The sequence below is a fragment of the Rhipicephalus microplus genome, chromosome 4 (genome assembly GCF_043290135.1).
Source record: "Rhipicephalus microplus isolate Deutch F79 chromosome 4, USDA_Rmic, whole genome shotgun sequence".
NCBI lineage: Eukaryota > Metazoa > Arthropoda > Arachnida > Ixodida > Ixodidae > Rhipicephalus > Rhipicephalus microplus.
The window spans coordinates 132,684,629-132,700,227 of NC_134703.1; the positions used below are offsets into that span (position 1 = coordinate 132,684,629).

General features: G+C 44.3%; 1 protein-coding gene across 4 annotated transcripts; it reads left to right on the top strand.

Moving 5' to 3' along the window:
* The first annotated feature begins 2,320 nt into the window (after positions 1-2,320).
* On the top strand, positions 2,321-11,100 carry LOC119187534 (uncharacterized). 4 transcript variants are annotated; one of them, XM_037435672.2, is made up of 14 exons: positions 2,321-2,467; positions 4,973-5,158; positions 5,615-5,776; positions 5,988-6,062; positions 6,742-6,810; positions 6,887-7,039; positions 7,430-7,486; positions 7,568-7,732; positions 8,227-8,292; positions 8,370-8,438; positions 9,359-9,579; positions 9,674-9,833; positions 10,563-10,691; positions 10,976-11,100. In XM_037435672.2, the coding sequence occupies exons 1-14, from the start codon at positions 2,461-2,463 to the stop codon at positions 11,023-11,025; spliced, it is 1,569 nt and encodes a 522-aa protein (XP_037291569.1). In that variant the 5' UTR covers positions 2,321-2,460; the 3' UTR covers positions 11,026-11,100. The 4 variants fall into 4 exon arrangements, with proteins under 4 accessions (XP_037291569.1, XP_037291570.1, XP_037291571.1 ...); XM_037435673.2 differs by lacking the exon at positions 8,227-8,292; XM_037435674.2 differs by lacking the exons at positions 8,227-8,292; positions 8,370-8,438.
* Positions 11,101-15,599: the final 4,499 nt, after the last annotated feature.

A 15,599-nucleotide genomic window follows, 5' to 3' on the forward strand; every position in this document is an offset into this window, starting at 1 on the left:
AAAATATTAGTGCACTCAAGATGCATCGCTACTTTTAATAAGGCTTAAATTACACTGAATATATTGTCAGCAAGGTCATCTAAGATACTTGTGGTTTCAACGCAAGCTTCCTGTCATTCTTCGAAGATTCGCTCACTCAAGAGGTAATTCTTCACTCCATAGGTTGATAACATCTGATATCACATGAAGTTATCCATCTGGTTGTTAAATCTACGGTCACGTTTTCGAAATGTTCAATACGTTGTTGCCGTAGTGTGCTAGTTGAGAGCTCGGATATTGACCACATGGTTAGTAGAGCGAACTAACTGCATGATATTCTCACTTCTTCGAGCATATCCTGCGAAGCACATCTCAGAATATGCCCGAAGAGACCCTTCGTTTGATGAGGAGTGATGCACTGCCTTTTGCGATACATTTCTACTCTGGAACGACAGTTTGAAGGTAACAAATGCTGACCGTCCGAGATTCGTTGCGCCGATTGTTCAAGCAAAATTATTCGTTCGTGAAGTTGTTTGAGCATTTCACAGCTGTAAGTAAGCGCTACGGTGGCGCGAAAACACGATCTACTGCAATACTGCACGGCTTCCATTTTTTTTTTTTTTGCCATAACGTAGAAGCGTATGTTTACTTTCACGCTGCCTCATTCTTTGGCTGAGCTGGCATCTCTCCAGCATACCTGTTTTTAGTTCACATATTTTGCTGCCAGGGACAGTGTGCTCGTGCGCTTGTACACAATTGGCTGCGAATGTACGGGTAGTTCACCTAAAATTTGTATTACTCAGTGCATATATAACTTCAACATAAATGAAGAGTTTTGTGATAATGTACAAATAATTTCAGGCACGACACATCATTGACTCTTGGAGACACTTTGGTATTAAACGAGTGTACAAAAGCCTTTTCTTCAAGATTCGCTCGCCTTACAGTACCAAGGTGGCCCTCACTAGTGGGTGCCGCGGGAGCGTATACGGACATTTTCATAAGGAACCCAAAAATTTGTTCGGTACTTGTGCGCACCTCGGTGCCACGCAATAAATGTCATATGCGCACATATGCAGAAGTTGGGGCGCAAAGTCGGTCCCACAGATTGACCTAAGGGTGGTATTCACCTCCGAGAAACTCAGTGCTCCCACAGCATACCCGCATGGCATGCCGGAAAGGCACTGTTTTTGCCCGGCATATCTATGGCTACTCTAGCAGGGGAATTAAGTTCAGCCGTTTTTTAGGGGCGAAGTTTCTCTTAGTCTAACCTTGCCCTACGTCAGGCGTAACCAGCAGTATCCCACAAGCCGCGGCGGCTCGTGCTCGTCGCAGACAAACAGACAGACAAAGAATTCGCCCCACTCATCATCATTCACTGTGTGGATATGCTGTGACTTTTTTCGCACCTGCCATCCGTTATTATGTCTAATTGCGCCCTATTTGGGTGCAGCGATCATGGATGGGTGACGCGCCTGAGTATGAACCCAGACAACACTCGACGACCTGAGGTCGTCCTCATATGGTACAAACGTCCTCGGCAGTTTCAGGACGTCCTCATTTGGTCCTCTAGTCGACACTTGCAGGATTATCCCCAAAATGCCCCTTTGAGACCTTTTTAAGGACGAAGAATTGTCCTGATATCGTCTGCTCGAGGACGTTTTGAGGATATGCATGTTTCGTAGGTGCATGCAGCTTTCGCAATTCGTGTTTGGTTAATTTTCTGGCTGTTAACGAATAAGTCCACGGGATTTCGTATGCCTACTTTCGAGTCATAATAGTAAAGTACTTCTCGATCATTAAAATGAGATAGTTACACGAGGAAGCACTTCAAGCCAACACGAGAAAGACGTGTTCTTTTATTTATTATTTATTTATTTACTTTGTAAGTGATCGTAGGCCAAACTTTCTGCCTGCACGTTTTCGTTGGTCGTGATCTACCGCCGACGTGCATACGGAATTATATCGCACTGACTGTGGTCTGACCCGTTTCCCCAATGAACGCACGTGCGGCAGACCAAGTTTGGTGCGAGTATAAACGGTGTCGGCTCCAAAATGAATGCAGGCGTGAAAACTGTGAATAGCGAGCACGTTATTCTCGAGTGTCCAGTGTTGCAATGCCGCACGGTCCCATCGAGCAGACGACAACTGACCATGCTGACGACTGGGCTGGCCTAGGTTATCGTGAATAGAGCAGCATTGGAACTAGAACGCTGTGGGAAAACGAATGGGCGACTGAAGTTGTGGTGGTGCTAACAAAAAAAAAGCAGTACCTTAATGCGGTCACCATGCGCAGTCAAGGTGCTTTTAAATCTGGATGTCTACGACACTGTTTACCCATTTTAAAGTGACGCAACTATCATCATCATCATTATGGGCCTGCAGTAAGTCAAGTCGAGTCATTGGTCGAGTCAACATTCCAATACAACACTTCTCGCCATAGAGGAAGCTTCTCGCAGAAGCCCTCAAAGAATCGTAAGCATGCCAGGTGAGTGTCTTCTGTTAAATTTTCATATTGAAGTTGTAAGCCGCAAAGGTAAATAAATAAAAAAAGAGAGGACAGTTGATTTTCAGCCTCGCGCTGTATATCTTTACTGCTTATTCATGTATGTATGTACAAACCAACTGACTAGCCTAACAACGTGTTCTGGTGGTGGGTGTTCTTTGGTCTAGCCACCATTCTACTGTGCTCTGTGCTGTTCAAGATGGCTGAGAGCGCGGATCGCAAATTTCGGCGTGAAATTAATCGGCGCGTCAATGCTAGTTTTCAGCTTATTGACAGTGAGGCCGATGTCATAAATGACACGCGGTACGTTGACCGAGATTCCCGCAACGCCGAAAGAGAGAGCGACTTGCCCTCCGAGGCTTGTGCGGTCGACCTCGAAGACGGCCATCGTCGCCTTTGTGTTCATGACAGAGAACGGCCTTCGGCACACTCCTCGATCGTTCCAGAAACGGATGTGCCCCAAGGACACGTTTTGATTTCTGGCGACGCGTGCTACCCCAGCGGCTGCAGTGTTTCTGTGCCTCACGATCACACAGACTTCGAACGGCGTGCCTTCCATGACAGCAGCGCTGCGGCTTCGACTTCGGCGACCTCGCAGGTGAGGCAGAGGGATTCTTTCGAATTGGCACCGACTGGGAGTAACGAAGAGCAAGTTTGTGAACGCGGCAGTGTGGACAGCTTGCTGGCCTTTCGTGAGAGACTGCAAGCGTGGGCCTTACAATCTCGCGCATCGCACACTTCAGTTACATCGCTCTTGAGAGTACTACAGTCCCACGAATGCTTCAGCGCGCTCCCTTCAACTGCAAGGGCATTGTTACAGACGCCCAAGAAGTGCCTGGAAGTGTTGCAGCTGGCCGGCGGGAAATACCATCATTTCGGCCTCAGTGCAGGCCTACAGCGAGTGCTGCAAGATTGTGCAGAACTACCAAGAATTTTGAAGCTTAGCTTCAACATTGACGGTCTGCCGGTTTCAAAAAGTTCACGGGGCCAATTTTGGTGCATACTGGGACGCATAAGTAATTTGGAGGACAAAGCACCATTTATAGTGGGTGTTTTTTTCGGAAGCAGCAAGCCCAACAACGCGAATGATTTTTTGCGACCATTTGTTTGTGACATAAATGCTGCTATCACAACAGGGATTACCATTGGAGAAACTGCAATTCCTGTTAGCTTGTATGCCCTCATATGTGATGCACCAGCAAAGGCATTTGTATTATATGTCAGAAGCCACACAGGCTATTACAGCTGCACCAAATGTGACGTAAAAGGTGTCTACTGTGAGGGCAGGGTGTGCTTCCCAAACGTCAATGCTCGCAAGCGAACAGATGACAGCTTTCGCTTAAAAGTCCAGGAGGAGCATCACACAGGCGAAAGTATTCTTGAGGAACTTCCTTTTGACCTAGTGAAAGATATACCATTAGATTACATGCACCTTGTGTGCTTGGGTGTCATGAACAAGCTCTTGACACTGTGGGTACGTGGCCCAAAAGTGACCAGACTTGGAAGCAAAGTGCGTCTTGAGATGTCGGAAAAAAATTCTCAAATTGCACGGTGTGTTCCATGTGATTTTAGCCGAAAGCCGAGGAGCATTGCTGAACTTGATCGGTGGAAAGCGACTGAGTTTCGCTTTTTTCTTTTATATGGAGGACCCGTTGTTTTGTCATCACTGATTCCTGCACACATGTACAAGAACTTCTTAGCTTTACATGTGGGGATCTCTGTTCTTTCCACACCAGCTGCACCTGCAAGTGAGATAGAGTATGCCGGAAACATGCTCAAGTTTTTTATCCGGACATTCATAAGCATTTATGGCAAAGAGCATGTTTCACACAATGTGCATGGCCTGTGTCATTTGGCAGATGATGTTACACACCTTGGCCCCTTGGACTCATGGAGTGCCTTCCCATTTGAAAACCATATGTCCTCGTTAAAGAGAATGCTGAGAAAGCCAGACCTTCCCTTGGAGCAACTTTGCAACAGGCTTGCTGAGCAGGCACACCGTCCTCTGAGGCATAAGAAAACTGAAAGCCATGTCGTATTTGCTGCAGAGCATGCTGACGGGCCACTTGTTGCTCCATGCCGAGGCCCCGAGTTTAAAAAAGTAACATTGCCTGGCAATGTCATTCTTAGAGCTGAAAAGAGAAATGGGTGCTGTAGGCTAAGTGATGGGTCAATCGTCGTTATTGACAATTTTGCTCATCTCCCGTGCGGTGAGCCATGCATAATTGGAAGGAAGTTCCTCAAGTGTGAAGATTTTTATTCTCTGCCATGCCCTTCCTCCATACTGGGAATTTACTCAGTGTCTCAGCCTTCTAGTCTGCGGTATTGGCCTCTGAAGAACATCTCACAGAAATGCCTGAAAGTGTATTTGAAAAGGAAAAGCATTGTTTTCCCTCTTTTGCATGCTACAGTGCACATGTAATAAACTTTCACAACTGTGTCAGAATGTATACAGAATTTGAATTTGGCTTCTCTTTCTTTTGCAAGGTCAATACGTTGTCGTTCTCTTCCCAGAAGAGGATGATACATCTGGGATCATCCTCAAAAGTTGGCTGAAAGGCGACGGCTGCCTGTGGCCTCGACAAACTAAATATGTACATAGTTTGTTGAAGGCGAAAGCGACTCCAGGGGCTGACTGGATAGAAGTGCCTTGCACTGTTGTCCGAGAATTTGGTAAATTATTCCTTATTTATGCTGTTTTACTGCACGTTTTTCAGCGATTTGGTCAGCAATGAAGTAAAAGGTATGTAATAAACTGCAATTTCAGCATTGTAACTCTAATTGCCACTTTAGATCAAAGTAACTTCTTAAAAGTTTAGATGGGTTCGAGAATATCAGGAAAAGATATCAGAAGATGGCTTCGAAGAATATCAGAAGATAGCTTCGAGAATATCAGGAAAAAAAGAACAATTATGCGAAATCAAGTATCTCATATTTTGTGAATACTTGCATGTCAGCTGTCATTGCAGCAAAATTTAAATGATCCATTTTAATATCATGGGTGACTCTTAGTACCTGCTTGGTAATGACTTATGCAAAGGAATTGGAGTTCTACTTGTTATGTGTGACAGATCTGAGAAATGATCATGCTTATCATTTAATTAGTAGTTGTTGCCCTTCTTTCTGCAGATACATATGCCGAAGCACGGGCAAATCTGCCAAGGGTAGAAAATGGATCCAACTTGGACGGCGAGGCAGAACTTGGGAAAGGCAGAAGAAAAAAAAATAAGAGATCCTATGAGTCTGAAGATGATGAAGGGGCACCATCACCTCCAGCTTCAATGATAAGACGTATAACACCATTTTTGAACTTTACGTAAAGTGAACTGCTTGTACTTATGTTTTTTAATAGTATTGAATCTTTTTACATCCTGCAATGCCTATTTTACAATGATAGCCCCACGGAATTGCTCACACTGTTTTCTGTTATCTACCGCCAAAAGTAACACTGGGTTATCTGGCTTTAGGGCTGTGAAATGCTGATTCTGGCTTGCTTTCTTAGGGAGAAAACACAAGCGACCAAGAAATTTAGAGAATCGGCCACTGCCCACCCAGCCACGGTCATTGGAACATGAAGGTGATATGCTTCTGGGATAAAATCCTGTTTTTTTTTCTTGCTATTTTATTTATCTCTCCTCTTTACAACCCCTTTTTCTACACCCCTATGCAGGGTGGCAAACTGGTTAATAACTCCATGTTAACCTCTATTTACTTTTCATTTTCCTTTCCAAAATGTCATGTCAAATAGCATATGACATGCTTCTGACCTGCGATAACTGAGAATGTCAGCACGCATTTAAGTACTCGCTTCCAACCAAGAGTTTTTGCCAAAGGGGATATTGTACGTAAACCATGCACATCAGTTTTAGAGCAGCTCTTGAACACCCGTTCTTGCATTGAGTGGGGTCGCCATGGCCATCAGTGGCCTGATGGACATGAAAAAGTAACTGATAGACACAAAAAATTAAAACTGAGAAGAGAAATACCCAGGGTCGTATCGAATTTGGACACTTGCCCTTTGCTTGGTGTTGAGTATTCCACGACAGAGTGATGCTAGCGCTTGAAATTCATTTTTTATATCATTCTCACTGCACAGATTTGTAACTTTGATTATGTTGTAGACGGAGCTGATTTCATGCAAGGTTTGCAGGTTTTCAGGAGCCATGAAGAAACAATGGAAAATTTGTCTAATCTTCACATGACTATTCTACTGTCCCATTACCCGCTGATTTTTTCTTGCCTCTGTTTTCTAACAGGGTATGCAGACAAGGCAGGGCGGCAACCACTGCAGCAGCATCGCACCACAGGCCAGGAAGGGGCTTTATGTAAGACTATGTTTGATGAACAGCTCAAAGTGCATGTGTAGAATTACATTTCAAAGCTTCACTTATGTTTCTGCAGTGACTAGATCCAATATCAGTGAAGTGCCTGCGTTCGACTCCAGTTCACCAGCAGGCATTAGGCCATCACAAAGAGCCCCTTCACCGAGAATGGCATCACCTGAGGGTCAAAATGTTTACAGAGGTTCATACAGCAACAACTGCAGACCTCTGGGTAAGTGATACAAAAGCTGCCTTCCATGGGTGTCACTTTACGTGTGAAGTCTACCTTCATATTTATTGTGTGTTATGTATGCAAGTTGTTATTTTACTTTAGGCACCAAGTTTTCCATATGCTAAGCAATATGTTTAGTCTAAAGCTATGGTAGAGCTAAATGGCATGGATGCTTCTTTTCAGTTTTGGAGCAACTTACTAACTGTAGTTGGTGTGTCAAGTGTAAATGTAGTTCCAGCCTTCTAAACTCTGGAACAACTAAAGCTTTGCATCACTTTGCAACTAAAGCTTTGCAGCAAGTGTTGATGGAAAGATGGTGGGAGCTTCGCGTAACTGGCCAAAATAACTGTCCCATCACTCTGATTCTTGTCCCTTTTCTTTTTTATGCAGACAATCTTGAAGGGCCACCATTTCAGCAGCATTACAGCAGTCAGCAAGGGGCTTCATGTAAGACGGTATTTTTGATAAAATGCTCAGGGGCTGTTTTTAGAATTGTGCAGCTTAAAAGGCTCATCTATGCTTCTGCAGGGACTGCACCCAATAATTGCCACGAGCCTGGCTTAGGCTTTCCCTCAACATCATCTATGCCTGCTCAGAGAGCAGGATATAATGAGGGGCAAAATGTCATCAGGAATTCTCCTACCAGTAGACACACACCTTCCAATTCCCCTAGCACTAGAAGCATACCTTTTGGTAAGTAACATTAGAGCTTCCTTAGATCGGCACCTATTGTGATGCAGACTACCTTTATATTCATTGTTTGGGGAATACAAAGTGTTTTTGCCTGTACGTTATAAAGGTTTGCAAGTGCTAAGCAACACGTTTCGTCTGATAGCTGCACCAGTGGTAAACAACATAGGGTGCTTATTTGCAATTTCGGAACAATGTACCAAATGTAGTTGCTTTATCAAGTGTAAATGCCTGTTGTCTCAGAAAAATTGAAGCTAAGGTGCCAGTAATTAAAGCTTTAATACATAAACAACTGTTATCACCTTTTTGGTGTACAGAACATGCCTCTTGATCGCAGTGGAAATGAGAAAACTGCGTGTCACTTCGATGGCAATGAGCACGCTTTTACCCCATAATCAAAAAAAAAATATTTTTTTTTCAGTAGACAGAAATGACAGTGGCATCACTTTGTAGCAAAAACAATGGCAACTGTCACTTGTAGGAACTGTCACTTACAGAGCATGCAGACAACCTTGAAAGGCAAGTGTTGCAGCAACATAACAGTAGTCAGCAAGGCCCTTCATGTAAGAATACTTTCGATGAAATGTTCAGAGCTAGTTTTTAGAAGTGCATCTTAAAACCTTCATCTATGCTTCTGTAGGGACTGCACACAATAATACCCATGGGTCTTCATTAGGCTTCCCCTCTAGCAATAGAAGCTCACCTCCTGGTAAGTAACATTAAAGCTTTCTTACCCGGGTGCCACTTCAGAGGTGAAGACAATCTTTGTATTTATTGTCTAGGGAATACAGTTTTTTTTCTCTTTAGATTAAAATCTTTGCAAGTGCTAAGCAAAACGTTTTGTCTTATAGCTGTGCCAGTCGTAAGCAGCATAATTGCTTATTTGCAATTTCGGAACAATGTACTAACTGTAGTTGCTTTATCAAGTGTAAATACCTGATGTCTCAGAAAAATTGAAGCGAAGGTGCCACAATTAATACTTTTAATTCATAAACAACTGTTGTCGCCTATTTAGTGTAGAGAACATGCCTCTTGATCACAGTGGAAATGAGGACTGTGTGTCACTTTGATGGCGATGAGCACGCTTTTACCCCATAAATGAAGAGTTATATTTTAAACATTTTTTTTTTGCTTTCGTTGGGAAAGTGATAGTGGCATCACTTTGCTGCAAAAACTATGGCAACTGTTATATGTATGGTCTGGTCACACATTGTTTCAGTGCTTAAAACATTAAAGTATCTGTTTCTGCTTATTCTATTTTTCACAAATTCACTTAATAACCTAACTTTCAACAATTTTTCTGAACTTATTCCAAGTTTTTGTTGAAAACTAGGTTGTAAATATATGGGTACACTGAATCACAGCACGCAATGAAGGTGCTTCATCTCAGTGTCAACTCTGCATGCGTATTCAGGTCCTAAAAAGGCATCACTGAGCATGCTAACAAAATAACTGAAGCCATGTAGGCACAAATTTCTAAAACCGACAATAATGTGCAGAGAAGCCATAAACAACTGTGTGCTTGTTTTGCTGTGTTTAGTAGCACTTCTCATTTTCAATGTTATCTCAGCTTTTGCCATTTTATATGTTGCAATTCAGCGCTATTACTTCATGAACACGTCTTTACAGAATACGTGCGTCAACTCATGCGAATTTCGCAAACTATCCTGATGAGGCTAGAGCAGCTGGGACGACAGGTTGATGCCATGCAGCAGCACCTTTTCAACACAACAGTGAGGCTTCAAGATGAGACAAATGATGATGTGGTTTTGACACCGGTCAAGGATATTGACCAATTTCTAAGTCTTGAGGGGAGACTTGCTGCTGATGGCAACATTAAGCTAAAGCTTGTACGTCATTCATTATATTTTTCTATAATTTTTTTTTCTAGTCACTGCATTAAGCTACTCTTCTAAAAAAAATAATGACCTCAAAACTGTACAGATACAGCAGCTTGCTGGCCTTGGTGGCTCAACTTTTGGGGCAGCAGCCAGGAGGATGCTGGAGCTTCTGCTAAGCCTTGAGGTTGCTGTGCAGTTCAGCTGGGCAGGCCAAAAAGGCAAAAGGAAGTTTGTGGATCTAGGTGTCACAGATGTCATTTGCAGTGAGTAATTTGTTTCACAACACCATGTGCTGCAAGAGCCGTGTTTGAGTACAGACATTTCTAAGTCTGTTATCCACATTATCTTTCATTTGAAGTCAATAGCAAAAGAACAATCTTTTCATGAAAGCATTAAATTTTTTAGGATGCTTGCTAATTAAAATTATGTGCTTAAACGTGGAAAATTTTTAGCATGAAATATCTGTTGTCAGTAAGAAACCCTGCAGCTTCTTCAAGCACACTAGTATACTTGCATGGCACACATACGCAAGCATTCACTACTTGCAGAAGTTATTATCAGGTAGCACTACTAGGCATTCTTAACTGTAGTGGAAATCTTATGTACAGATGAAAACTAACAGATGGAAGCTCATAGTGATCACTGAGGATCTCTAAACAGGAATAAGTACCTAAGACAAGCTGGTCAACATTTTCATACATGGACGTATTTTCGTCAAAGGCGCCTCATCATTCTTTGCATGCTAGGTTTCAAAAAAGTTACAATGATGTCTTCTTCGTGGTGTTCTTCTTGTAATGCAACACATAGTGTCAATGTCAGTACTCTTGAAATTAACATGGGGAAGGATGGCAAGGACCTTTAATGATGATGTGCCCACCTATCAAAATGTCGATCATGCTGACTAGAGGTACTTCTTCAAACAACCTATGTAGCATTATATTAATGTATTATGTTTGTGTAATTCCTGTTTTATGAACTTTGTACTTTTTCAGAGGCCGTGAGGCGAAATTTTCCGGAAACAAAAAAAAATGACATCGAGTGTGTGATTAAAGTGTGGCTTCGGCATGCTGGGGAAAAGCTCCAGAAGCAGCGCTTAAGAACTTCTCGCACTCACCATGAGGGTGAGTTTTATTATCTGTGCTGTTGAAGCTATCATAACATATGATACTTTTGCTGTTATAGTTTAAATAATTTTCTTGCCTTACTCGAATTTTGATGTGTATGCAAGCATGAACTATATAAATCATTTTCACCATTATATAATGGCTAGTTCGTACCTGCACATTATGGTAATATAATTTTCATTTTATGCTTTCAAATCTGGCATGCTGTTATTGTCTTAATATTCTTATTGATACTCTAAATTCACTTGTGCTTCAAGATATGCTGCTTTCTATTACTACAGAATGTCTTCAAAGTGTCGCGTTGTCAAGCCCATCGGATGAAGACCTCTGAAGGCACAGGGCAAGAAGTCTCATCTAGTGAAAACTGCCAAGTTTCATTCCTGAAAATAAACATGTTTTCTGTGCATTGCTGTTTTTATTGCTATACTTGAAGAAATTGTTACTGAAACCTCACAGGCAGTGCTTTAAAGAGTGTGCATGTTCAGGCACTTTTGATTGATCAGTTGTCATTTCAGCGCTCCAAAAGAAGAATTAGAGCAACTTTTCGTAAGGTCTGATGAGTGCCTAGGTCTTGTATGCTTCGTCCTCAAAAAGTACTAGACTCATCATAATGTGCTCTTTTCTGGATGCCCTGAGGACGATCTGAGGCCGGACAAACGGACTGGTTTAGGACCACTTGAGGTTCATTTGAGGGCTTCCTCAGGTCATACTTTCGTACGGTGTAGGTCATCCTCAGGACAACCTCAGGTTGTCGGAGCGTTGTCTGGGAAAAGGAGACTGAATTCTATTTGTTGTCGAACGTTCTTCGCTGCCAATGAAGCCTTACTGTGCTGCAAACGCCACGAGCGCATGCGTGAATGTGTGAGTGACATGACGTCACACTGCAGTTGCAGTGGCGACTAACGCAATAAACCGGTGCGTATTGCTGCCTCATGCCTGTTACTTCAGTGGCGATTAAACCCCACGGCCAGAGAACAATATGGCGGCGCATGCCGGGCCACCTTTTTTTGACGAAGGGGACGACGATTGGGAAGCATATTAGGTGTGATTAAAAACTTTCTTCGAAACTCATGCGATTGACGATCTGAAGAAGCATCAGACGCTATTGTTTAGAGCCCTTAGTATCTAAACGGTAGACCATCTGGCAAGCCACTGTGCGCCTGACAAGATTCAAGATTTGACGTACGAAACAGCGGTTTAAAAACTGGCCGAGTACTTTCGCGGAAAGGCAACGAGATAGCGGTGTCTTATCAGTTTTTCACCAGGGATCGGCAAGTTGACGAGTCGACAAGCTATATTTTATTGTCGAGCTGCGGAAGATGGCTAAACGGTGCAATTTCGGCCAGGCACTTGATAGAATGTTGCGCGACAGGCTCATCCGTGGTCTGCGGGATGCTACAGTTCGTGGTAATCTGCTAGCCTAGTATGCTCTTACGCTGCAGGAAGCGGACGATGCGGCATTAGCGGCTGAGATGGTGACCCGCAGCGTAGTACAACAGATGGGAGATGGACGAATCAGCAACGGCGTTAATACAGTAGGAACAAACCAAGAGCGATAAAAGTTATCCAGAAAGCCGCAGCCAAGGCAGACGACGCAGTCCCGTGACAACTAGATCATGGCTGCCTTTGCTGTGAAAGCGATGCCCATAAGACCACCAAGTGCAGGTTCCGCCGTGCCGAGTGTTTCTGTTGTCGGAAGAGGAGACATCTGGCATCAATGTGCAAATACGCCTATAGAAAACGTAGCTCACTGCGAGGAACCATCCTCGGACAGCGGTCGACACAGTTCCTGCTACACTTACGTGAGTCGTAGACAGGAATGGCCGGGCCGTTATGGCGCACGTTGCAATGGAAAGGAGGTGCCCGTGAAGATGCAAGTGGACACAGGATCATCGGTGTCAATAGGAACGTGGCCGACTTATACCTGCAGCACCGCCACCGGTAGAGGCCCGGTCTCGGCAAGTCAATGTTGCAGTTGAGTTGCTTCCTCGGAAGACTACCAGTGAAAGGACAGTCACGTTTACGCTGGAAAAACCGTCAACGTGACGCTATAGTGGTGCTCGGCTGCTCAGACCCAAACTTATGTGGGCGGGATATAATTCAAGCATTCCAGCTTACCGGAGGGCCAGTGCTCAACGTGGACGTCAAAAACGGTAAGCCACGATCTGTTGACGAAACTTCCATTGCTGCGACACCGAGAGAGAAAGATGCCGATCTGTTTTCGCCAGGGCTAGGATTAATTAAGGGTTATCCGGTTCAATGACAGTTGCGCCTGCAGGAACCATACCGCAATTTTGTAAGGTCCGTTCGGTACGTCATGCGTTTTAAGAGAGTTTGTAAATGAAGAAATAGCAAGATAGGTTGACACGGGCATATTCAGGTCGCTAGCACCGAGTGGGTGGCGCCACTTGTTCCGGTTGTCAAGAAAGACGGCTCCATCCGCTTGTGTGGCGATTTTAGAACAACGGTCAACACGGCATGCCACACCGAGGAATATCCACTGCCAAAGATAGGGGATACATTTGCGAAGTTAAGAGGAGGCGAAGTATTCAGTACAATCGACCTGAAGGATGCACTCAACCAGCAACCAATAGATGACGTGACAAAGAAGCTGCTGCTGCAGTAAATCCGCCAACAGGGTTGCATTGCTTTAATCGGCTACCGCTTGGGGTTGCACCAGCGCCGGCGGTTTTTTGAATGGAAGCTATACTGCGGGGTTTACCGGGTGTACAAGTATATTAGGACGATCTGGTGGTCGCCGAAAAGGGACACTAAAGTTACAATGACGCAGTCTTCGTGACTTTTCTGCAAGAGTTCCTGGACAAACCAAGGAATGATTGTGAGCTTCAAAAAAATATTGGATTTCGTAGCTGTTCGTGTGTTATAAAACTGGTAGTATGCACAAGTAGTACTTTATGTCCGAAAGTTTCACCTTCGAGAGTTCTTAGCCAGTGAGCAGCCTCAGCCAGATATGAGAGATGGGAGCACGGGCAGTTCACTAAGTATTTATAGATTGGCGATGGCTCGGTACTCCCCTGCCAATCCGAGACTCAATAAGCCGCAGACAGTGGTCTGGCGCCTTGTCCAAACCAACAGTTATCTGAATCTGGTGGCCTACAGCAGTTTTCACCCAGACCAATACAATGGCAAAAGCCAGCAATACAATGGCAAAAGCCCACAGAATGTGAGACACATTCTGTGGGCTTGCCCCCAGGTGTCCATACAGGGTCGCTGAATAGATAATGATGAGCAGTGAGAAGCCGTGCTGCTAAGCTCGGATCCGGAAGATCAACTTTGGGCCGTCCAGCTGGCTGAAAACGCCGCCAAATCCAAATGATACCAACCGCCGTTTAGACGAGGACCTGTTCCCCAAACCGCTGGACTCAATAAAGTTATTTATCTCTCTCTCTACTTTCTTGAGTTGGATGCGAAATGTGACTTTCTTTCGTGCCAGAATGAGTGAATCAACTCCACTGCAGAGAGCCACTTCGTCCGCGTATCGCTTTTTAGCATCGGCGTCCAAGTGCTCGGTGTACACGCTCAAGCGAGTTGAGCGCGCAACGCCCATGGCTGTCGGCCACACTGACGTGCGGCCACACAGACGTACGCATGGATGGACGGAAGCAAGAAGGAATAGACAGACGGACGCTTCGCCCCACTATCCATCATTCACTCTGTGGATACGCTGCCATTTTTTAATTCACTGTTATAGCGGTCAGTGCTTGTTCTGGTGGAAGGTGTCATTTGCTCGGGGAGAAATTTGTAGCTGCAATGGTATCATTGCGGAAGTTTAATTATCACGAAGTCGTTTAGTTAAAGGAAAAAATGAGAGGCTAACGTTCTCTTTTGTTGTACATTTCCTTAAATATGCTGGGAGTATAGATATTCGGGGAAGCACGACTACTCTACAACAGAGCCATACCGAGCCCTGAGGTTTTTAAGAGTGACTAGAGCTTGCTAAGTCGCCTACTTGTTCGGCGCCAACGACAGTGTTACGAGTTAATGGTGAGCTCTGAAGTTGCACGCCGTCGTCTCTGATCTTGCTATGAGCATTAGAATGCTTTCATGATTTCTGCTCCTCGCGGGACGGCTTTATGCTCTCCCATAGTAGAGTACCTAGTGCTCTAAATTGTTACCCTCTCTTTCTAAGCAAATAAATACTTAACACCTTTCCAGTGCATTTTTCAAAGGGACGGCTTTCAGCTCTCCCATAGTAGAGTACCAAGTACTCTAAATCGGTAACCACTTTTTCTAAACACAAGTGATCAGTAATGTGCAAACTTGTTGTGTTCCAGGTCATACAATTTTTTCTTCACTTGCCACCCGTGATCTGTTCACGTTCGCTGCGAGAACAAAAAGTGTCTGGTGTTCTTGTCTCCCTCGACCAAGAAAAAGCTCTTGACAGGGTTGAGCACAATTATCTTTTCGTCGTGTTCGAATGCTTTGGTTTTCCTACTCGTCTTGTCGAGGTTCTTCGTCTGCTTCATACTGACCTGGAAGCTTGCTTAGAAGTGAATGGCTACACCACTGAGCCAATCGCTGTGAGTCGCGGTATACGACAAGGCTGCCATCTCTCTGCGCTTCTTTTTGTACTCTGTATCGAACCTCTTCTAGAACAGATCAACAGATATAGTTCAATACGCGGATTCCCGCTTCCTGGCCTGAGTGAAGTGAAAGTGGCAGCCTATTCCGACGATGTTTCACTTTTTCTCAGGAATATGGATAGCTACAGGTCTTTCTTGCAACTCTTTCACACATACAGCAGCCTCTCGGGAGCGCAACTCAATCCAGATAAGAGTAAAGCAATGCGATTTGGTAGCTTCGCTGAACAGTTTCCTGATAGAGTCCATACGGAGTAAAAGTTCTGGGGGTGACCTTATTTGCGTTCGGTGAAGTAGCCCGCAC

Coding starts and splice junctions, on each gene's coding strand:
- LOC119187534 (XM_037435672.2), top strand. Junction 5,159..5,614: donor CACTGTTGTCCGAGAATTTG/GTAAATTATTCC, acceptor TTCTTTCTGCAG/ATACATATGCCGAAGCACGG. Junction 5,777..5,987: donor TCCAGCTTCAATGATAAGAC/GTATAACACCAT, acceptor TTGCTTTCTTAG/GGAGAAAACACAAGCGACCA.